Source organism: Portunus trituberculatus, chromosome 48, assembly GCF_017591435.1.
Source record: "Portunus trituberculatus isolate SZX2019 chromosome 48, ASM1759143v1, whole genome shotgun sequence".
Taxonomy (NCBI): Eukaryota; Metazoa; Arthropoda; class Malacostraca; order Decapoda; family Portunidae; genus Portunus; species Portunus trituberculatus.
The window spans coordinates 14,441,690-14,467,010 of NC_059302.1; the positions used below are offsets into that span (position 1 = coordinate 14,441,690).

Below are 25,321 nucleotides of genomic sequence, written 5' to 3' on the forward strand. Positions count from 1 at the left end.
TTGTCATTTTCTTCACTAAAAACTTTGGGATACTTGGTTATTAATGGTACAGGTACGTATATGATTTTTTTTTAACCCATGTGGTATCTTGGGGACCAGCCCAGAACACATCCCCCCCTATTTCCATTATTTCCTATGGAAAAATTAAGTCCGCTTAACAAATTTTCGCTCTACGAACAGCTCTGACACCCCCTATCTTGTTCGTTAAGCGGAGTATTGCTGTACTTGTGTGACCAACGGTGGACAGAAACCTGATAGTAAGCATCCAGCAGGTCCAAGGACACCATCCACTCGCCCTCGGCCATTGACTCTAGCACTGACGAAATTGTCTCCATGCGAAAGTGGGTCACCATCAGAAAACGATTTAAGACCGAAAGGTCGCAAATGGACCTCCAGCCCCCTGTAGACTTGGGCACAAGGAAGACGTGAGAATAGAACCCAGCCTGAGGGTCTACCACCAGTTCTATAGCTCCCTTTATCAGCATCTGGAAACCACGGCCTCCAGAGCCGAATTATGGTCTGAGCCCCCCCTGTACACTGGAAACTCCATAGGCGTGGGAGGATCCCTGAGGAAGGGGAAAACGTAACCATACTGAAAGGTCTTGACCACCCACTCACAGGCCTCGATGTTCTCCCACTCCTGCCAGTGCCACTGCAGACAAGCCCCAACTTGCAGCGGCACCTCTGTAGCATCCCTAGCAAGAGCCCCGACGGCCCCTAGAGCGGCCACGGAAGATTCCTCGAGTGAAAGGAACCACTCACCTTAGGAGCAGGAGGGGGCGGAACCGAAGGAAGCAGAACCTGTGCAAGGCGTCAGAAACCAACGGCACGACCAGTCTTAGCTGTGACGCCCGAGCTGTGGAAGCCAGGCCACTAGCAATCTGGGAAACAAGTGACCGTTATGAGGACTCAAGCTCCCTCTGCTCCACTGCTGCAAGAGTCTGACCATCAAAAAGGTGGAAGCCAATGGGGGAAGACATCAATTGCCGTCTCTCCCAATCACCATAAGTATTAGGGAGATTCCTCACCACAGCCTGCCTGCGTAACATCATCATCCTCAAATGGAGCATTTCACAGGGCTGCATAATATCTAAATTTGCCCTGGCAAGAGCTCCCAGGCAGTCCAAACCTCTCTGGGGGGCAGCACTGGAAAGGCCAGCAAAGGCCCCCAGAACCTGATATCAACCAGACTACTCAAAATACCCACTAATTGAGTAGCCATACACCAGGGAAAACTCACAGACAGATCTTGGTGCTACTTTAGCGTGAGATCTCCCGCCATATGTGGCCTACCCAGATGCAGTCTGAGGTCTACCACGTGACCCGCATCCCTCCGGACAATCTCTTGGATACAGTTCAAGGAGCAGATCCATGCCATAAATGTTGTTCTGTTATGCAGGAAAAAGAAAGCATAACAGAGGAGGAGAATTCAAGCCTGTGTTATGTTGCCCTCGAAAGGAGTGTTAAACTAGACGGTCTGTTCATATAGGAAATGAATTTTTCCATTATACAGACATGAACAACAAATTATATTGCAACCTGAGTGTGTGTGAAATATTAGAATTAATATTTCTCTTTGTATTAGATATACCAATGTTCACAGTAACAACTCTCACAGAAAAATTTACCAATACTGTAACTGACGGATTCAAAATGTGCCAAGAGATGTGTACAGCCATATACAGTAAAAGTCCTGAAATCCGGAAGTCATGGGGGTTCAGGCATTCCGGATTCTAGGATTTTCCGGATTGTAAGATAGTAAGGCTGAAAGTGAGATTAAAATCTTGAGGGTACTATGTAAAGCCCACTAAACTAACCCCAACTTGCAATATCTCTTTGTAGTACTGTCATAACATCTTACAGCGATTCCTACTACCACCAGTCCACTGTGTACTTCCTCACCACACCACACAAGATTTTCGTAGGCTTTTTTTTTTCTTGAAGATTTGCCAGACTATGGGGGAAGTGGCATGGGCCTTTCCAACCATTATGGCGGCCCATATGTGATGATTGCTCTTTTCCTACTTGTCAACTTGTATTTGTGTAGGTGATTTCACTATTTTACGTAGGCTATTCCACCATCCACATATACTGAGAGGTTTGAGTGATTGTATTGTACTGTACCCCACATAATATGTATACAGTCCACAATACTTATGTCACACTTTATAAAATAATTTCAAGTATAATACAAAACACATTTCATAACATAAAACTTTTACTGATGTCTGATAAAGGGAAACAAAAGAAAGGAAGGCCTCCAACATCATACGCCGCTAGCCAATCACGTCACCGGCGTCGAGCGTACACCAGCTGGACCACCCACGCAGATAACAGGACTCCGCAACACACACACACACACACGCACGCACGCATATCACCTACAAAAACATAAAACACCACTTATAATACCTCCAAATATTATTCCCTTACGAGTTTGTGTTAAACTCAATGTCGGTGAAGACATGTTTGGTTTCGGTTATTATTATTATATATTTATTACTATTATTTCTTACTTTTTACATATTTAACTCAGCCTTTCAAATTTTCTGGATTATAAGGTTTCAGATTTAAGGACTTTGACTGTATTCTCATCAACGACGAGGAATGATGGTAGGAACAACAGATAACCCCATCCAAATTGATGAGGCAAAATTTGCTGGTCGACGGAAGTACAAGCGAGGAAGGATACTGAATGGAGACAATGCTCCTCTCTCCGAGGACAGTGACGCAGAACAAGAAAACAACAGAAACTGTGGGCATAGAATTGATGGGTCTTGGGTTTTTGGTCTTAAACAAGGCTCAGACTGTCGGTACTTTTGGGTGGAACAGCGTGACCACAACACTCTAATCCCTATTATTGAAAGGGAGTGTGCATATGGTTCAGTGATTCATTCAGATGAGTGGCCTACTTATAAGCAATCTAGATGCCATGGGGTACAAGCATTTTACAGTGAACCACCAGCAACATTTTGTGGATCCAGTGACAGGAGCACACACAGGCAATTGAGCGATCATGGTTGGATGCTAAAAACAGGTGATTCTGAAGACAATGTGAGGAGTTGATCATCAGCTGTTCCAGTCTCATCTTGATAATTTTTGCTGGAAGGTGATGAGAAAAATTCCAATGATCTATTTGTGTCATTCTTAAAAGATGTACAAGGTGTGTATCGCTAGAATGAATGTATGGAAATACAGTAAGGTCCCGGGTTACGTCGGTCTGGAGTTACGTCAAACTCGTAGTTACGTCAGTCCACTATAAGGCAATTTAAGATTAAAAAAATTGAAAATTTATAATCGTAAAGCGCGGAATTTATTGCTATTGTTGGCCGCCAGGCGTCACTAGTGGTTACCCGCCACACCGCCCGCCTCACGCTTGAATACAATAACACCCTGCCTCAGTTCCACCACACCGTCGCCCCTGGCAAGTGTTATCCTACTTCTGCGTTTACTGACTCAAGCTCTTAGTATCTTGCTCAATAGCACCAAAGAAAAAACTCCTTAGTGACAGCAGTGATGCTAAGAAAAGGAAAACCATTACGCTACAAGAAAAAGAGGACATAATCAAAAGATATGAGAAGGGAGGCAGCAGTTGTGGGTGAGGGAGTGAAGAAGAAAATGGGAAGCCCGTTACCATGACAACGGGGAGGTTGACGACCTTGAGGGCTCGCGCACCCACCATCACAATAACAACTCCGGAGCCTTCGCCTGGGCCACACGACACTCGCAGCTCACTTGCACCATCTGCGCCTGTCTGCTGATCCCTATTGCCCTTTCCTATTGCATTTCCTGCTCCGCTGCCCATGCTTCTACTCCCATCGCACTGCACTACCCTCCCACCTGTCCACACTGGGCATCACAACATTCGACCTGCCCACCCTCCTGGCGGCCTCAGGCCGCGACCAGGTGTCCACCCCTCTCAGCAACCTGCAGTCCTTCGCATTCGTGGCCCTAATCAACAACAAAAACAAGCTTGTGTTTCATATTCCTACATAGTTGTAAATAATATAACAATATAACCTTTAATTTACCTGAATGCCCATAAACAATGATTGGTTGAAAACTCAATAATATGCTTTGAAATGTGCGGAAACTCGAGTTACGTACAAAATCAACTTACGTCATGTTTCAGGAACATAACTCTGACGTAAATCGAGACCTTACTGTATATGATAACATGTTTATTTTTACCTTTCTTCCTCATTTATTCAAGTCATTCCTAGGATATGTGAACAAATTAAGTGTTTATCTCTAAAATAAATGTATGGAAAAGTGTGATATCCAAGAGGGAGGGATAATGCGGTGGTAGACCTCACGCTGTAGTGCTAACGGGAAGTAGATCTCACGCTATAGTGTGGTAGACCTCACACTAAAGTAGCACCCAGATCTTTACTCTCCACCAAATGAAGCAGCTCATCATTGAGAGGAGCCCCACAGGAATCTCCTTCTGGAGTCATTCCTCTCCACTCTTGAAGCCCACCTCCTGGGCAAGGCAAACTTGGCTGAAGCCGGATTAGAGATCCCAAGGGAACATCCCAGTTGTTCCCTGCAAACCTCCAAAGCCAGAGGAGAACAAGGCAGCACCAAGGGAGTGGGGCCAGGCCGTGAAGTCCTCGAGGTGTGCTCGACCTCAGTCTGAAGAATGGAAGCAAGAGAAGAGGACATGGAGAGACCCAAGGACTCTCTCACTGTGGTAATAAGCTCACGAAAAGAGGCTGCACCTTCCTCATCCAGAGTGTCAGCCTCCCCCGAACGAACATCATCAAAAACCTGATCCACCTCTTCAGAAAACAAAGGCCAGCCCGTGGCAGCAGCCTGACTAACTACTGCGCCACCAGGGTCTGCACCCACATCAACTGGCTGGGGCAGGACCTGTGAGGGCATTGACCCATGCAGCCAATCAACATGAGGCAGGCCCATGGAAGACATGCCCGCCAAGCCTGCAAAATTGCCATCACCCGGCAACCCACCAGGGAGTGGTGCTGCATGAAGTCCTGTATCTCCACCACCAAGGCCCAAGGAGGAGACTGGCCTGGCGACAGCTGGCTCCCCACAAACCCACAAGGCCTTACCAGAGAGAGGAGATGCGCGTAGACTCAATCCACTGACTGCAGGACCAGCCACAGAAGAAAAAGGATCAGTGGGAGCCTGCAAACCACTTAATCCCGGAGCCACACTGGGGAGCGGGGCTGCATGCAATCTCATTCCACCGAGACCTGAAAACTCCTTGGAAGCACCTGACACAGCGGGAGTCTGCACCACACTCAACTGCTTGGAACAGTGGGAGCCTGCCCCCCCCACTCACACCCAGAGCTAAACCAGGGAGACAAACCTGTTGGCCTAAGGGGCCTCAGAAGCTGGCTGCTGCCGGCGAGAACGCTTCTCACTGGAACCGCCAGACGACTTGGCCCGCTTCTTCTCCTTAGCAGAACGCTTATCAGCATCCTTCACATGTGCTTGGAGAAGGGAGAGGTGGAAACGCTCACTACACCGGTCTTTGGCTGAACACACGGTGGGCCGACAAGACGCACAGCGGGAATGCAGCTCTAAAACTTCGCCCGGCAACCACCTCTCGCATCCAACACAACTCTGAGCAGCCATGGCAACTCAGGGAGAAGTAGAAATGGAAGCAGCAAAGAAGCAGGCACACAAAAAAAAAGGCAGGAAGAAGCGAGAAGAGGCACAGGTGAACACCGTGCCAAGCTCAGAAAGGATCTGAGGTAGAGTTGGCCAGCTTGGCTGGTGGTTCCTGGCACACATGTGCACAGAGGTGATGTGGAACTTCTATAGACACGATCTCTATATACATAGAGGTGCTGGTTGATTTTCTGTGCTGAGTGTGGGAATAATGGCATATAGGCATATGTAATTACATATGGGTAATTAGTATATGTTGCAACAAAAGCCTACAAGAGAAAATTCAGGATGGGGTAGGCCCAAAGTTGAAAATGGAATGGGTGAGATCAAATTGGAGGAATTAAGAAACACTTGGAGAAAGGATCAGGAAGAAAAGTCAAATTTTAAGAGGTAAAGCAGCAGATACAAGAAAAGATAAAGGAAACAATAATACAAGTAATTACGGAGAAGGAAGATTTGGTGAGGGACACAGTGGACAACACGAAATGTATCCTAATTTTTGGGATGAAGAAAAAAAAAAAAAATCCTAACAAGTTCGTGAGAGATAGGGAAGAGAGAAAGTTGGCAAAGAGTGTTATTAAAATTATTCAGGGCAGCACACAGAGGCTGGAACAAGAAGTGGAGGTTGTGATAAGATTGGGAAGGTTTAGTGAAAGTGAGAATGAGATCTCAAGTGGCAGCGGAGGAGATAATGGCAAGAACAGGGAAACTGGATGAAGATGCTGAATTTAAAGAAACAATATATGGATAAAAAGAAATATGAACCTGGAGGAGAGAGAAAAAGAGAGTGCTTAAAAATTAAACTAAGGAAAAAAAGAGAAAAGGACGAAGATTGAAAAGAAGAAATTCTACTGAAGAGTTCTAGATATGACACTGAAAATGTGGTATCATTAGGAAAAAGAGGAGGTAATGAAAGAGGCAGGCAATTAAGAGTGGATGGGTTGTTGTCCAGTGTGTTGGAGGTTAGAGACTATTTCAAAGAGAAAAGACTGGATGTAATGTGCATAGTAGAAACAAAGCTAAAAGGGGAGGTCCACATTAGCTTTAAGGAAGAGGGATATAAAAGCTGGAGAAGAGACAGAAAGGAAAAAGGGGGAGGAGGAGTGCTAATAATGGTTTGTGATAGTATATGTGTAGAGGGAGTGCACTATAGGGATGGCATGGAGGAAGTTATGGGAGTAACAATCAAGACAGAAGAAAGGAAGAAATGGAGAATCATAGTCATGTATGTGCCATCTAAGATATGTTCCTAAAACCAGAATCAGTGAAGGGGAGAGAAAAGAAGACTGTAATAGCATAAGATGTAAATTAACAAAAGTGAAAAAGGAGGCAGCATAGAATAAATGGAGAAAAAGAAGACTTAATAATTGGAAAGAGTTTAAGCTAGTAAGAAATTAATGTCACAAAACTATGAGAGGAACAAAGGAACTATGAGAAAGACATAGTTGACAAATGCAAAAATGAGCCAAAGCTTTTTGTAAGTAAATTAACACATTCCCTGCAATGTGTACCACTGGTGGTACATAATGCATTCCTAACTGTTGCATGTTGTGCAACACATGGTACATTTGCTTGCATACACAAAAAAAAAATCTCCATATTTATTTATCAACCCTCTTTTTCTTTTGATTTAGCATATAATATTATTTGATTCATGCTAACAAAGGATGTAATTAAAGTATGACAATCAAAACAGTTATATTTAGTATGAGAGGTAAAAATAAATAAATAAGTAAAATAAAATTAACTCATCCTATATGATAAATTTCCAGTATTGAGCTAAATTTGGCTTTATAATCATATATTTTTAAACCTATTTCGTAAAAATAAATGCTCATTTGCTACTCATAAATCATGATATCCTTCACAACCCTTGAAAGCCACTATATAACTGGTTCACTCTCTGTTGCATCATTTTCATTTCATTGATAGTTTACTGATTGCAAATGTGTTGAAAATTTTTTATAAAAGATGTAAGTGCTTATTGATTGCAATATATTGTATCATCTGAAGGTGATGAACATATGTAAAAATCTCAGGAGTAACTCAAATCTTTCTCAAGACATTATTCTTGATGCAGAGTTGCCTACATATATGTTTTTCTTTGACCAGTACAGAGAATCTCGGGCAATGCAACAAGTCCCATGTAAATCATCAGACCTATGAATTTTTGTATTTCATCAAGTGTTGTAATTTTCCAAGATTTCAGCCTAGATCCTCGAGTGACATGTGAAATGCCAATTTTCTGCTGAGCATACCTATTAGTTTGTGTTACAATTAGAACAATAATTTCATTTGTGTCATACCAATCTATAGGAGATGTGAGAGTACATGGATCAGGAGTGAGTTATTCTTTCCCTGTAAACGGAAATTACTGAAGTTTGGAATGTACTGATGCAATGTATTGAGAGAAGAATATTTGTAATAGCAGGTTGGGCTACATACAGTATAGTACACAAGAAGCGTGCTCTACTGGTGGCACGCAACGCAATAGCATAAATTCAGAACAAGTCTGTGGTGTACTGTACCACAGGTGGAGCACAAGTTTTATTGCATCATTGGCAACTCATAAGCAGGGAGAAGCTACTAATCTCCTCTCAAATCCGTGGGTAGTGAGGTACTGATACTGTGCCAAGTTGAACCAAACCATAAAACAATAGATCAATAAAAAGTTGATAATGTCATATATGAGGATACAAGATCACAGGCAGAAATAATGAATAGGTGCTTCCAATCGGTATTCAATGAGAATAAGTTTGAAGGGATACATACAGGTCACAGGGACAAGGAAATGAGAAAGATCCATGTAGATTATGAAAACCTTGGATGTGATTAAGGCTCAAGGACCGGATGGGGTGTCATATTGGCTACTGAAGGAATGTCATGACCCGCTGGCAGAGATATTACGTAACATCATAGTATGTTCTTTTAAAGAAGGAAAAGTCCCTCTAGACAGGAAAAGGGCAAACAGTGTACCAATTTTCAAGGGCGGTAACAAAGAACCATTGAACTATAGGCTAGTGTCCTTAATGAGCATGGTTGCAAAAAATTGCTGAAAAAATAGTAAAAGACAGATGGATGCAACAACAAGAAGAGTCACATACAATAACTAAAAACAATTTAGCTTCAGAAGTGGAAGATCTTGTGCCACAAACATATTGAGCTTCTACAGTAGAGCAATAGATATAATTCAGGAGAGGGATGGAAGGGCAGATTGTGTCTACCTGGATCTAAAAAAAAAAGCTTTTGATAAAGTGCCACATCAAAGATTGCTATGGAAAATTAAAAACATAGGCAGTTTAAAGGAAAAAGTACTGAACTGGATAACAGACTTCTTAAAGGTCAGAGAAATGAGAGCAGTGATAACAAATGAAGAATCAAAGTAGTGCAGAGTTATAAGTGGAGTTCCACAGGGAATGGTTTTGGCCCCTGTAATGTTCATTGTGTATATCAACGATATGATAGGGTTTTTTTCCTTCAATTTTTCTTTTTTTCTTTCTTTCTTTTATTTTATTTTATTTTTTTTTTTTACATTTTGGCCTAGAGCACCTCTAGGCATACTTGAAGAGTACATATATGTAGGAAGTGCTGTTAAGCTTCTGCCCATTAGTGGCACAGGCAGTTTTATTTATAGTGGTACCCATATTAGGGCCCATATCACCACCCAAGCGCATCTTTGATGTAACCACCCAGAACCTGGGTATCATGATGACATGTAGGTAACTTTAAACTACAGATCAACTGATATGTTTTTTGTTTTTTTTCAGGGCCGATACCGATACCGATTATTAGTAGTAAAGGAAGCCAATAACCGATATGTGGAGCCGATATTTTCCAATATATATATATATATATATATATATATATATATATATATATATATATATATATATATATATATATATATAATATAAACATGTTTTATTTGCCTTATAAGTTTATTAACATGAGAGAATAGAGGGAAAGAATAGGTGAGGGAGGAGAATGAGAAATGTTCATATATTCCATTTGAAAACATTTTCTATGAAACTGCTTGCTACCAACAGATGGCAGCATTGCTGCTGTCCTCCAACCTTTAAGGGGACCGTCTGGTGGCCATGGTATCGAAAATTCTGAAAAATATCGAAAATCCCCAAAACACCACGAAATCATCCCCAAACATATAGCATCATAGTGATGGAGTATTTTGGGGAAATACGCTAAAATACGTGGAGTATTTAAACTTTAACCCGCTAAGACCGATGGCCGCAAAATTCGCACCCTCCCATTACCGCAATTATCATAAAAAAATCAACTCTTATAAATTACTCTGGAAAAAAATCTGCTGTTAGTAGACATGACAATGCATCATCCTACAAGTTTTTATTGCTCTACTCACTATGGTTGTCTCAGAATAATAACCGATAATTGGAGAAGATTGTGGTAGCGGCAACTCGGGGGAGGTGCTTTTATGTGTATTCTTACATAATGTAAGGCACTGCTCATGTTTTTATGTGTTTTCACATGTTTTCGTGTTTTCACTCATATTGGCTGATTATAGTTACGTATGTTTTTATCAGGCGTGGGTGACGATGTTGTCACAATAGCAGGGTCGGGATCTACCTCCAACCTGTGCACTTTGCGTCTTGTCCCGCCTTGTCTATCACTTTTATCACTAAACTTTAGCTTCCTCATAGCACCAGTAGCCATAGTTGTAAATAATAGTTCCTTAAATAAGTAAATACGTAAACAATTATCACCGCGACACGACGCTCACGCACCTCACAGAAAATTGCGGGAGACTAGCTGGCTAGAGCGGTGTGCTTCCTGGGAGCCGACAGTACTACCATAGGCCTACGTCATAACCAAATATAGCAGCGCTACCAATGCTAGCGCGGTTTTTATTAGTGCTCAAAGTAGCTGCCCCATTTAAGGACTGTCGGAAGTGTGCTATGCAGCCATATTTAAGGCCTGTCGGACTTTTCGGGTTAAAGGGCCCCTGCCACGCCCACTGCAACCCGGGGCTTCCCCCCTCCCCACTCTCTGGATTTTCAATTTTGAGGTATCATTTTGTAGCTCAATGAAGCTGCTACATTTCCACCAATGATGATAATAAACAAGTTAAGGAAAAGTGGGCGCTGGCAACTTAGTACTATGGCGTACACAGGAACACACCCTCTCTCCTTCCATTTCAGTGTCCATGTGACTGCGATGGGAGGAGGATCTATTGAGTATCTCGCCCGTTATTTCACACCTTGCAAGCCAAAATCCAGCCTATTTTACCTGCCTTTTTTGCCTTACAATATCTAAACAAACGGTGCAAGTGGAAATTACAAGTTGTAACGACCATGCATGGATGGGAGACACCCTCGCCTTTGAGCGACTAAAAACTACAATCATTGTAGGGGCAGCCAGGTGCCATATGAGTCGTACAGAATATTCTAAACATGCCTAAAAAGGATATATGATGCACATGGTGGTGTATGAGCACGAAATATCCAACCCAAATAAATGTACAGGGTCATAGAGGACGAAAATGACATCTCTGGGGTTTTTTGCCTTTTTCTCAGTTTCCACTGTTTATCATTCAAATAAAATCTTCTCCCACATGTCTCAACGAATTTTCAATTTTAAGGTATCATTTTCAAGCTCAATGAAGCTGCTACATTTCCACCTCCTATAATTTGGAATTTTTCTTAAGTGCCGCAATATAATTTTATAAAAAAAAATTCTAAAAAAATTAAAAATTCATAATGGCCATCAAAATTTTAAAAAATCAAAATTCTGAGGTGAAAAGTTTTGGTAGAGTATACGACATACTTCATATCCGTACTGACAAAATTTAAATATGTCCTCTAGTGACAAAGTTTATAGGAAAAATATATTTTTTAAATTGATTTTTTATTTTTCATGCAGTTATTTATGGGTCAATTTGCTTGTAACTACTAAACTAACATCGTGCAATAAACATCTATCAGCGAAAAAAAAAAAAAAAATTACCCACGTACCTCTTTATTTTTTATTTTTCAAAAACCTCGTCGGACGGTCCCCTTAACCCACACCACAACTTCCTCCTTGTATGTTCCTATCTCTCCACTGTGTGTGTATCTCCACCATGTGTATAAGTACTGTGCATGCACAGTTTTCACTGCTGATTGGCTGTTACTGTGGCTCTGCTTGTAACCAATCAGAAGGGGATGGGACAATGCTGGAGACAGAGTAGTGACAAAAGACAGAGAGGTACGGCTGCATCCGAGCCAAAATAATCCTGTTTTAAATTGATCTCTTATTGGCCGTTGAATAAAAAAAAAAAAAAAAAAAAAAAAAAAAAGGCTGATGCCAATATACGTCAAAATGCTTAATATCAGCGACGATAATCGGTCGATCCCTACTTTAAACCACTCAACAAATAGCATAGCTTCAAAGCAGCTGTGGTGGGCTTCAAACCTATGTGTGGATGTCTGCCCGATCCCATGCTCACCACCATATCCACTATGCCACTGCCTCCAGTTATATAAGCTTATTTGCAAAAGATGCAAAGTTACTGAAACAAGTGAAAAATGACATGGATTGTGAAATGCTACAGAAAGACTTGAATAAGATACATGAATGGAGCAAGAAATGGGAAATGGAATTTAATAAATAAAAGTGTTAAGTGATGGAACGAGGGAAAAGCAATGGAAGACAGAAGAGCTTACACTATGGGAGGGGTAGAAACTCAGAAAACAAGAGGAGAAAGACTTGAGTATTACAATAAATGACAATTCATTACCAGAAAAACATGTCAACAACATAGTTGAGGAAACATACAAGTTACTAAAAAAAATAAAATGGGCATGAGATGATGGAAAAAACTAATAAAATACATGATTTGACCTAAACTAAAATATGCTGCATTTATATGGTCACCACATAATAAAAAAGATATAAGGAGGATAGAAAGGATTCAAAGAGCTGCAACCAAAATGGTTCCAAGTCTGAGAGATCTAACATATGAAGACAGATTAAAGTGATTAAAACTTCCAACATTGCAACAGAGGAGAGAAAGAGGAGACCTAATTGCTATATACAGGGCATGGAAGGGGATGGACAAAGTTGACAAAGATGATCTATTGGTGTGGAACTCAGGAAATACAAGGGGACATGGCATGAAATTGAAAAAAAAAAAAACATATGTAGAAGAGACATTAAGAAATAGAGCTTTCCAAACAGAAGCATAGAAATATGGAACAAGTTGGATGAAACAGTACTTCAAGCAAGAAATATTTATAAACTTAGGCTAAACTAGATGACTACAGGTACAGAGACAGGACAGCATGAGCATAGCTCTTTTGCTGTAAAACACAACAAGGTAAAGACACACATAAACCCATACATCTAGAATGGCTTGAGAGAAGAGATTGTAACAGTAAAAAGTGTTCATAACTTTAAGGAAAAGTTGGATAAAAATTAGATAAAGAGACAGGTCACTATAAGCCCTGCCTGAACCCTGTAATACACAAATAGGTAAACACACACACACACACACACACACACACACAGAAGGGAGAGAGGGGATCTGATACGTTTATAAATTGATCAACGGAATGGACCAAGTTGATAATGAGAATCTGATCCTGAGAGAATATGACATTCGAAGCACAAGACCACATAGTAAAAAGATGAGAAAGGAAAGATGTCTGAGAGATGTTAAAAAATATAGTTTTCCACAAAGATGTGTTGAGACGTGGAACAGTTTGAGTGAAGAAGTGGTGTCAGCAACGAGTGTGCATACTTTTAAAGAAAAATTGGATAAGTGTAGATATGAGATGGGGCCACACGAGCATAAAACTACAACTAGGTAAATGCGCGCACGCACACACACACATCTTCTAGGAGACAGGATAAGGAAATGGTATATAAACGAAAAGAAGAGAAAAAAGTGGAACAAGTTTAACTAAAAATGATAAAGGCAAGAGACTAAAAATGATGTATACGAACATAGACGGGGTTTTATCAAGTAAATTAGAATTAAGAGATTACATAAAGAAAGAAAATCCAGATATTGTATGCCAGGCTGAAACAAAACTAAATGAGGAAATCAAAATAATCTTGGGTAATAGGTATAATGTATGGAAGAGACAGAGCAGGTAAAGGAGGAGGAGGAGTCATGATAATGTTACGGAAGGAGATGGTGATAAACCAAGTGGAATGTGGGGAAAGAAAAGCAGAAGTATTGTATGTTAAGATGCATATTAATAAAAAAGAGTTAACAATCATTGTAACATATGTGCCACCAAAAACAAATTCATGGACCAATCAAGAATATAGAAACATGATAGATGACACAATAAGGAGTCTAACGAGAATAGTTAAAGAAAGGAAAAAAGTTATATTAGTAGGAGATTTCAACTGTAAAGAAGTGGACTGGGAAAATTATGAAAGTGGTATGGGGGAAGAAGCCTGGGGAGAAAGATTCTTGACCCTAATGATAGACAATATGATGGACCAGAGAGTAAAGGAATGCACAAGATTCAAAGGAAACGACAAGCCGGCGAGATTGGACCTAATTTTTACAAGGGCTATACAAATGAATGATGATATAAGATATAAGTGCCCATTGGGAAAGAGTGACCATGTAATATTAGAAATAGATATAGAAGAGGGAAAGGAAGACAGAGACGATTCATACAAAGGAGACCGATTAAACTACAGAAAGGCTGATATTGAGAATCTCAAGAACTATTTTAAAAATGTAAACTGGGAGATGGAAAACTCAGAGACGATGCAAGAGAAGTATAACTTATTTTTGGAAATATATAAAACAGGAGTCAGGGAATATGTCCCAAAATATAGACCTAAAGAAGAAGGAAGGAAAGATTGGTTTAATGCAAGGTGTACTAGGGCAAAGGAGAAAAGAGATGGAGCATGGAAAAGGTGGAGGAGAAATAGAAATCCAACAAATAAGGAAAACTTCAAGGCAGCGAGAAATGAATATGTTAAGGTGAGGAAGGAAGAGGAAAAGAACTTTGAAAAGGACATTGTCGAAAAATGTAAGGAGCAACCAAAATTGTTCTATAGATTCATCAATGGAAAAATTAGACAAAGAGAAACAATAGAAAGGTTAAAAGGAGAGAACGGGATGGTGGAAGACCCAAAAACTATGGCAGAACTATCAAATAATAAATTCCAGGAGGTCTTTACTAAGGAATCTAAATTTGAAAGGCCACAGGGTAATAGAGAGACAGTCTATATATGAAAGAGATTAAAGTAACCAAGCTTGAAATAAAAGAATTAATGAAGGAACTGGATGAAGACAAGGCAATGGGACCAGATGAAGTCTCAGGCAGAATACTGAAAGAATGTAGGGAAGAACTAGCAAGTCCTATATACAACATTATAAAATGCTCAATAGAAAATGGAACAGTACTAGTAGAATGGAAGAGCTGAGGTGGTTCCCATATATAAGAGTGGAAGGAAGGAAGAACCTTTAAATTACAGACTGGTATCACTAACTAGTGTAATATGCAAGATGTGTGAAAGAATAATAAAGAAACAATGGATTGAGTTCCTTGAAGACAACAAATTAATATCAAATAGCCAATTTGGTTTTAGGAAAAGACAGTCTTGTGTAACTAATTTACTGAGTTTCTATTCTAGAATAGTTGATAGAGTACAAGAGAGAGAGGGATGGGTTGACTGTATTTATTTGGATTTAAAAAAGGCGTTTGACAAAGTGCCACATGCAAGATTACTATGGAAGTTAGAGGAGAAGGGTGGCTTAAAAGGAAGCACATTGAGATGGATAGAAAATTACTTGAGGGGGAGAGAAATAAGGACGGTAGTTAAAGATATGAAGTCCAAGTGGAGAGCAGTAGAAAGCGGAGTGCCACAAGGGTCAGTATTGGCACCAATACTTTTCCTCATTTATATTAACGACATGACAGAAGGAGTGAACAGCTACATAAATCTGTTTGCAGATGATACGAAACTGTGCAGAGTTATAAAGCAAAAAGAGGATTGTGAAATACTGCAAGAAGACCTAAATAAGATATGGGAATGGAGCAAAAAGTGGGAAATGGAATTCAATGTGAACAAAAGCCATGTCATGGAAATGGGAAAGAATGAAAGACGACCTGTGGGAATCTATAAGATGGGAGATGGAGTAGAACTGGAGAAAGTAAAAAAGAAAAAGGACTTAGGAGTGACGATGGAAGAAAACAATCAACCAGTAAGCCATATTGATAGAATTTTTAGAAACATAATTTGCTAAGGAATATTGTAGTAGCATTTCACCACATGGACAAAGAAATGATGAAGAAATTGATAAGTACTTTAATAAGACCCAGATTGGAATATGCAGGAGTAGTGTGGACCCCTCATAAAAAGAAACAAATAAGGAAATTGGAGAGACTACAAAAAATGGCTACAAGAATGGTTCCAGAATTTGAAGGGATGACATATGAGGAGAGACTAAAGGCTATGGATCTACCAACCCTGGAACAAAGAAGGAGAGAGGAGACCTGATACAAGTTTTAAATTGATCAACGGAATGGACCAAGTGGATAATGAGAAACTGATCCTGAGAGAAGAATATGACATTCAAGCACAAGATCGCATAGTAAAAAGCTGAGAAAAGGAAGATGTCTGAGAGATGTTAAAAAATATAGTTTCCCGCAAAGATGTATTGAGACGTGGAACAGTTTAAATGAAGAAGTAGAGTCTGCAACGAGTGTGCATACTTTTAAAGTAAGATTGGATAAGTGTAGATATGGAGACGGGGCCACACGAGCATAAAGCCCAGGCCCTGTAAAACTACAACTAGGTAAATACACACATACACACACACACACACACATACACACACAAAGAGAAATGTTAAATGAGTTGAGAAAGGAGGCTTTGAAAAAAAATGAAGAGAGGACAGAAGAGGAGAAGAAAGAGTTTTCTGGAGAATCTTGGATATGAGACTGAGGAAGTGGTTCATAACCCAGAAAAGTACAGCAAGAAAGGACTAAAGAAACTTACGTATGAGCGGAATGTAATGTATTCCAACATAAATGGAGTGATATCGGGGATTTTAGAACTCAACGATTACTTGAGGGACAAGAACCCTGATATTGTGGGTCTTACTGAAACAAAACTGAGAGAGGGAGAAGACCTGATGATGGTTGGAGAAGGAAATATAATGTTTGGAAAAGAAATAGAGTAGGTAAGATGGGAGGAGGAGTGATGTTGCTGGTTAAAAAGATATAAAGGTGGATCAAGTGAAAGAAGGTATGGGAAAGGCAGAAGTGCTAAAGATCAGAGCAGAAACTAATGAAGGAAAAAGAGGCACTACATAGTGGTGTACGTACCACCTAAGACAAATGCATGGTCAGTACAGGAATATGAAGAAATGATAAGTGATACAGGAACATGTCTGGAAGAAATGTTGGGTGGCTGTGAACGAACTATAATGATGGGAGATTTTAATTGTAAAGAGGTGTGTTGGGAGGACTGGTCAATGGAAGGATCAGAGACAACATGGGGAAATACACTATTGACACTGGCAATGGAAAATGTGTTAACTCAGTGGGTCAAAGAAGATACTAGGTTTGGAGGAGAGGGAGCATCATCAAGACTGGACTTGGTCTTTAGTACAGAGCCAATGGTCATTGAGGAGATGAGGGTGGAGTGCCCTTTAGCAAAGAGTGATCATGCAGTTTTGGAGTTCAAGGTGATAGATGAAGAGAAATCTAGAAGAAATGAAGAATATAAAGTGGGAAGATGGAATTATGCCAAGACAGATTTTGGAAACCTAAAGAAATTCTTTCAAGAGACAAATTGGATGAAATTCAAGAGTGCTAAGGAGCAAATGAAAAGTGGAAGGAATTTATAAAAATATACAAAGAAGGTGAGAAAAATTTGTACCAATAAGACAACATAGAGAAGTTGGAAAGCAGGACTGGTTTAACGATAGATGTGAAAAGGCTAGAACAAGAAAAGAGGATGCATGGAAGAGGTGGAGAAGGAAAAGACGGATTAAGCAGTGGGAAAGTTACAAAAGAGCAAGAAATGAATATGTGTTGATTAGAAGAGAAGAAAGAAAGAAACAAGAAAAGGATATAATTGATAAATGTAAAGACCAACCAAGGCTTTTTACAGACATGTGAACAACAACATCAAAAATAGAGAAAGTATTGAAAGTTTAGAAGTAAATGGAGTATGCAGTGAGGATCCCAGGAAATGGCAGAGGCTATGAATGGATGCTTTCGGAAGGTATTCACAAAGGAGACTGCTTTTGACAAACCACTGGTAATGGAACAGAAAGGGATTATGAAGGAGTTTCAAGTAACTGTGGAGGAGATCAAGAATATGATGGGGAGTTTAGAAGTGAGAAAAGCTGTGGGACCTGATGGGGTATCAGGATGGATTTTAAGAGAATGCAGGAGCAACTGGCAGAAAAAGTTTGTGAAGTAATTGATGCCTCATTAAGGGAAGGTGTAGTGCCCCAAGACTGGAAAAGAGCTAACATTGTCCCAATTTATAAATCAGGTAACAAGAGAGACCCATTGAACTATAGACCAGTGTCACTTACAAGTGTGGTAGCTAAGATGTGTGAGAGGGTGGTGAAGAATAGATGGACAGACTTCTTGGAGAAAAATGACATACTTTGTGAGTGTCAATTTGGTTTTAGAAAAGGGCGTTCATGCACGACAAACCTGATATGTTACTATTCGAGGGTGATAGATGTAATACAGGAAAGAGATGGTTGGGCTGATGGAATATATCTGGATTTAAAAAAGGCCTTTGATAAGGTACCACACCGGAGACTGATCTGGAAACTTGAAATGGTAGGAGGAGTGCATGGCAGTTTACTAAAATGGATGGAAGACTTTTGGTAGGAAGAGAAATGAGAACAATAATTAAGGACAGACCATCAGAATGGGGCTTGGTGGAGAGTGGAGTTCCACAGGGATCAGTGTTGGCACCAGTAATGTTCGCGGTCTACATAAATGACATGGTGGATGGGGTGTCCAGTTATGTGAGCCTATTTGCAGACGATGCAAAATTGTTAAGAAAAGTGAGATGTGACAAAGATTGCGAACTACTCCAGGAAGACTTGGACAGAATATGGAAATGGAGCTGTACATGGCAAATGGAGTTCAACACGACAAAATGCAAGAAATTAGAGTTTGGCAAGAGTGAAAGAAGAATCAGGAGTATGTACAAGATAGGAAATGAAGACATAAAACCAGTCATGAAGAAAAAGACCTTGGGGTGACAATTACCAATGACCTATCGCCAGAGAGACATATAAACAAAATAATTGGAGAAGTATTGAACTTATTGAGGAACATAAGAGTGGCGTTCAGATATTTAGATGAAGAAATGATGAAGAAAATAATTACTGCAATGATAAGACCAAGGCTTGAATATGCAACAATACAGTGGGCTCGAACTTAAAGAAACACATAAGGAAACTAGAGAAAGTACAGAGGGCTGCAACAAAAATGGTGCCTGACTTAAGAGATTTGACTTATGAAGACAGACTGAAAAGAATGCAACTTCCGACCCTGGAAAACAGAAGAGAAAGGGAGACCTGATAGCAATATACAGAGTGATGATTGGCATGGAAAAATGGATAGGGAAGATCTGTGTATGTGGAATGAAAGAATGTCGAGAGGGCATGGGAAAAACTAAAATGGCCACTTATAGGAGAGATGTGAAAAATATAGCTTCCTCATAGAAGGGTGGAAGCATGGAATAGTTTAGACGTGGAAGTGGTCAACGCAAGGAATATTCATGATTTTAAGAAAAAGCTGGACATTAGTAGATATGGAGACGGGACAGTACGAGCATAGCTCTTTTCCCGTATGTTACAATTAGGTAAATACACACACACACACACACACACACACACACACACACACACACACACACACACACACTTTTTATGCTTACCCATAAAATAATGCAATAGCACCATCCTGATAGCAGCTGAGTAAAAGAAAACTACATTATACAAAGACTTAGTTACTTACAACAATGAAAATAAGCAGAATCTATTGATTTATCACATTGTATCTAGAAAGGAATGAGTAAGAGAGAAATATTCATCTGCACAACATGCCTACCATGTTTTATTCCTACTTAGTGTACCCATAGATAGGTATGCAATATGGCGCTGTATTGTTCATCACAGCCATTTTCCTCCTTTTCTCTTATCATCACTAGTTGCCCTTGAGTCACATTATTTATTAAAATGTATGTACAATCCAAGAGTACATTAACGGTATATGTATCTCTCAGTACATATACTGTTACTGTGGGTCAGTTTATGCTAACTCTGTTAAACTTAAAAGTGAGAGTTAGTAACTATATGATTCGTATATTATCTTAAGGGAAAAAATCCATTTTCTTCTTTTAATTTAACATTTCAAAAGCCAAAAGATTCAAGTTTTTTTCAAAAAAGGATTTTGGATATGGTTGTAAACTTGTATCTGTCTTGTCTTCTTGAGTAGTAACTTTGACCATGTATTTTCTTTTTCTTCTGAGCTAAAATAGAGTAGGTTTTATTAACAGTGATAACAAGAAACTAGAATCACTGCACACAGACACTGCCCTAACAAAAAAAAAAAATAAATAAATAAATAATAATAAATAAATAAAAACTAAAAATAACTTCTGCTCAGGTGGTTTCATAAAAGAAAGTGAGCATGTGCCAGTGATTGATAGATTGGTTCAATCTATCAGTCAATCTGATGTAAAGTCATCCAATGTAAATCTATCATTAAGCATCCCAAACAGTATCACAGCTGCGTGGTATCACCATTTTATCGATCCTGCAGTATAAGGATAATTTACACAATCATGCTTGCCTCACTCAGGTATAATAAAAGAAAACTTTATTACTGTTTCAACCAATACATGATATGTAATTATAGCCCTTTGCAGCATATACATCTCACTGTTTGGAACATTTCTAGCCCCATGCCTGAAATTAGTTATAAATTTGCCTTATGTTTGGGGCCATGAAGGCGAAGTCCTTCCAGTTTGATCACGAAATGTTAAATCTAATGTTAGTTTACCTTGTGATAGGGTCCTTGTTATGTTACAAAATATAATTAGGTTATGTTAGTTTACCTTATTAAGGGTTAGCGAGTCCAGGGAGGCGTATTTGTTAAAACATAAAATCTAACTTATATGCCAACGAATTTTATATTACCTACTCCAACATAACATAAATAATAGGATAACAAAGGGCCACCAGGGCCCATCTAGGTTATCCTGTATCAGTCGCACAGGGACCTCGTCATCAGTACTTAAAGATACACTTACAAGTACACAATACATTATATACTAATTCTAAATATTTGGCCCATTAACAGGGCTAAGTCCTGCAGCGAAATCCTCTACAATTTGTGGTCCCCATAACCAACACGTCACTACAATACCCTGCCTTCGATGGTCATGAGTTGCTTAACAGTACGGTAAAACTGTAGAATAAGGCCTTCCTCCCTTCACCAGAAAACTTGTTAGCTAAAGTGTGACATAAGGATGCGATCCCACGACAATAACAGTGTAACAGGCAGCATCTTTCCATATCTCTCCCTGACTCTCAGTGGATCAGGTGACCCCTCACACCTTTATTGAGCCACTGTGCCCCATATACCACACCATACCACCTCAGTCCAAGCCATATTGGTTAAACTATTCTGTAATGCACGTGTCAAGATGCACAGAGACCAATGATGGGTGGAAGAGAGAAAAACGAGACATAAAATTACCCTTCCGCCATCCTGTTGGTGTCGTGTAAACAGTGGCCAGCCTTCACAGCGCCCTGCCATCTGGCGCCCCTCAGCTCTACTGCGTCACCAAAGTTTTGTACCTTATCCAGAAATATTAAGTAAAGAGGAAATTACTTTTTGAGAAGGAAAACACAGAAAGAACAAAACAAACAGTACACAAATTTTAGAGAAAAAGAGAATATAAGAAGGTTTTAATCTTGAAGGTAAGAGGAAATTAATAAAGAGAAACATAAGAGACGTTCCTTCCACCAATAACCTGTAGAATCTACATTTTTTCATAGAACCTGTTGTCTATGCGCCATCAACACTATAAAGCAAGCTTTTTCGACAATTCCATATCTTTTTGGTCTAATCAATTTTTACCACTGATCCCTCCTGACAGTCTGTCAGTCCAGTATAGAGCCAGAAACTACAAGTAAGTAGAGGTTAACTTCTTTTGGTGATAACTATTTGTTCATTTTGTTGGGGCTGTGCAGGGCTACAAGCTGTGAGACATACCCTCTAGTGCCCCAAAGGTGCATTGAGGTCGATAGGTCGTTAACTGATTAACCAGGTTTGAAGTTCAACAAATTAGATTCATGAAGTCAAAATAACCAAGTAAATGCTTGGAAATTAAATAAATCATTAGTATGTAACTACTGCACATGTATCATGCTGATGGGTTTCTAGTCTAGGGGAAAATCGAGTAATTTTGAAATATTGGAATTATTTTAGAATGTTTATGGAGATGAAAAGTGATCATGGGTATTTTTGGTAAAAGCTTCACTCTTCCGCCAGTCTTTATTCAGAAGGAAATTATTTTTTTCATGTTTTTAATTAATCTGTTTGTTGTTCTTCCCACAGATAACTACTTTTATCTGCTTTTCATCCCACAACCATCAGAAACTAATAATTTGCAATAAAAACAAGAAGCTACTTATGAAAAGATAAATCTACCAGGAAAAAATGTGCCTTTACAAATAAGTAACAGCAGTAAATATTATTTTGGAAATCTTGGTGATAGCACTACAATTTTTCTCATAAAAAGACTGGCCATTGCTTGGTGCTTGCTTGTGGCCACCAGTCACTAACCATCTGCTAAACTAACTTAAACAAACTAATCTGATCTAATTAAACTAACCTAATAAAACTCAAACTAGCATAACTAAACTAATGTACTCTAACCAAACTAACTTAGTCTGATAGCCCAACCTAACCACTGTTATTGCCTATCTATCTTACACATGGGTGTATTTATCTAGTTGTATGTTACAGGGTTCAAGTGAGGCTCATAGTGACCTGTCTCCATATCTACATTTATCTAATTTTTTTCTTAAATTTGTGCACACTTTCTGCTGTTACAATCTCATCACTTACTCCATTCCTGATGTCCACCATCCTTTGTGGAAAACTGAACTTCTTAATGTTCCTCAGGCACTGACTTTTCATGATCTTCTTGGAATGTCCTTTTGTTCGTCTATCCCCATCCACTGTCGGTGTTACCAGATCTTGTCTATCTATCTTTTCCAAATGGTTTACTAACTTATACATCATTATTAGGCCCCTTTCCCATCTATCCTTCAAGGTTGGTAATTCTATTTCCTTCAGTCTTTCTTCAGAGGGAAGATCCCTTACTTTTAGGATCATCTTTATAGCATTTCTTTGGAATCTTTCTAGTTTCTTGATGTCTTTTTGCCTGTATGGTGACCATACCACTACTGCATATTCCAGTCTAGGTCTTATCATAGTGGTTATTATCTTCTTTATCATACTCTTGTCCATGTAATTGAATGCTACCCTGATGTTAGTTAGTGTCTTGTATGTTGAAGCAAATAGTCCATTTATTTGTCTTTCTTGAGTCAGAGTGTCTTGTATAATCACTCCCAGGTCTTTCTCTTCACTCTTTTTCATTATAATCTCTTCTCCCATTTTATATTCCCACGTAGGTCTTCTGTTGCATTTAACCATTTCCATTACATGGCATTTCCTGGTATTAAATTATAATTTCCACTTTTGGGTCCATTCCAAGATCTTATCAATATTTTTCTTTAATTCCATACTGTCACAGATGTTCCTTATTATTCTCAAAAGCTTTCCATTATCTGCAAACTGATTTATTTAGCTACTCAAACCCTCTTGTATATTGTTAACATATACAGTGGTATCTTGGAGTACAAACACTTTTGAGTATGAACAACTTGGAGTACGAACCAAAAAATTGTATTTTTTTTTGCATTAGAGGACGAACTTTGCTTAGGAGTGCGAACAATAACAAATGCGGTCAACAGATTGCGCGCAGCACTGAGTGATCAGCTGACTGCATGCTGGGGCACCACACTGCCTGAGTGCCTCAGGAGTGTTCTTTGCATATGTTTGGTTGTTGTTTTGTAGTGCTGGGGATAATAATATTGATTTTTTTTTTTAGTTATTAATATCATTGCCTAGCGTAGCAGCACACGTGGTCACGAGACATACAGACAGACGTATAGAAGATTCTAGAAGATCCGGCGGAAGAGAGAGTATCTAGCTCATGAATTAAAAGCCTTAACTGTTGTAGCCCATCAGGCATAATCATGGCGCTTTTCAAAAGCCACGCTTCTTTATGCCACACAGTTTGTTTATGCTTGAGGCTATCTGTCATATATTGAGGCCTGTCATTGGCCCATTGTTTTCAAGATGGTGGACACTTAGCCAATCATGTATCAGCTTTTACAAGGATATGTTTATGTAGGTGTGAGGGCACCAAGCGTGAGGATGGTGAGAGCACTTATGTCAGTGTGCTGTATTTTATCATTTTTTTATGTATTTCTTGGTGAGATATAAGATATACATGTATTTCCATGGATAAGTAAGCAGTTCAGAAACATATTACGATGCATGACAATATTGGAATCGTTATTTGTATCTGGTTATTGATTTAGATAAGAGTGCGTAGTGCTGACTTGATGGAGTCGGCTGAGGAGGATGTGTTGACGCTTGTTTCTGGCCGTGAAGAAGTTGAATTTTCATATTACAATTTGCTTATTTCCCTGATTTATTTTCCAAAATGAATGCAGTATATCAAAGAAAACTTATTGGCTTATGTAAGAGTGTGTGGTGCTGGCTTGATGGAGTCACATGAGGAGGATGTGGTGACGCTTGTTTTGACCACGAGAAGTTGAATTTTCATTATATTACATTTTGCTTACTTTCCTGCTTTATTTTCTTATCTTTTATAGTTATAGCATAATAGTAGTAGTAGTATATAGAGTAATAGTATGCAAAAAGTAAGAAATTAGGTGAAAAATAAAATTTTTTTGTCTTGGGAGGTGGTTTGGAACGAAGTATAATTTCTTCCATAAGAATACATGTATTTTGATGTTTTGCAGTAGGAACAAAATTTTGAACGGATTAAGTTCGTATTCCAAGGCACCACTGTACTGAGAATATAATCGGTGCCAGCACCAAACCCTATGGTACTCCACTGGTAACTGTGTTCCAGCTTGATGGGATATTTCTTATCATTGTCTTCATTTCTCTATCTGTTAAGTAATCTGTCATATTTTCCTGTATTCCTCCCATGTGTTCTATTTTCCATAGGAGTCTTTTAATTGTTACTCTATCAAAAGCCTTTTTAATATCTAGATACATCGTATCATCCCATCCATCTTTCCCTTGGACTTCATCTATTACTCTTGTATAAAAGAGTAAATTTGGTATGCATGATCTTTCTTTCCATGAAACCAAATTGGGAGTTATTTATTATTTCTTTTCCCTCCAGATATTCTAACCATTTTTCTTTGATAATTTCACAGATCTTTCCCACAACACTAGTTACTGACACTGGTCTATAATTTAGGGTCTCAGTCTTTTTCTCTCCTTTGTATATTGGGACTATATTTGCTCTTTTCCACTCCTTTGGTACCTTCCCTTCCGTCCCAAATTGGTTCTACCAGTTGTTCTCTACATTTTCT

General features: G+C 39.3%; 2 protein-coding genes across 6 annotated transcripts in view; one reads left to right on the forward strand and one right to left on the reverse strand.

Moving 5' to 3' along the window:
- LOC123498629 (BSD domain-containing protein 1-like) overlaps positions 1-21,408 on the reverse strand; it is a 227,137-nt gene extending 205,729 nt beyond the window's left edge. Inside the window, 2 exon segments of the mRNA XM_045245925.1 lie at positions 19,543-19,578; positions 21,369-21,408. Of these exon segments, the coding sequence (XP_045101860.1) occupies positions 19,543-19,578; positions 21,369-21,379 (47 nt within the window). The 5' untranslated portion in view covers positions 21,380-21,408.
- The window catches only part of LOC123498631 (transmembrane protein 138-like), a 64,929-nt gene continuing 61,002 nt past the window's right edge, over positions 21,395-25,321 (forward strand). Inside the window, exons 1-2 of one of the 5 annotated variants that reach the window (XM_045245930.1) lie at positions 21,395-21,804; positions 22,233-22,361. The gene's annotated coding sequence lies outside the window, so the exon portion shown is untranslated. Of the gene's footprint in view, positions 21,805-21,844; positions 21,905-22,232; positions 22,362-25,321 lie in introns of those variants that run through there. The other 4 variants (XM_045245931.1, XM_045245929.1, XM_045245928.1 and 1 more) reach the window with 4 other exon arrangements.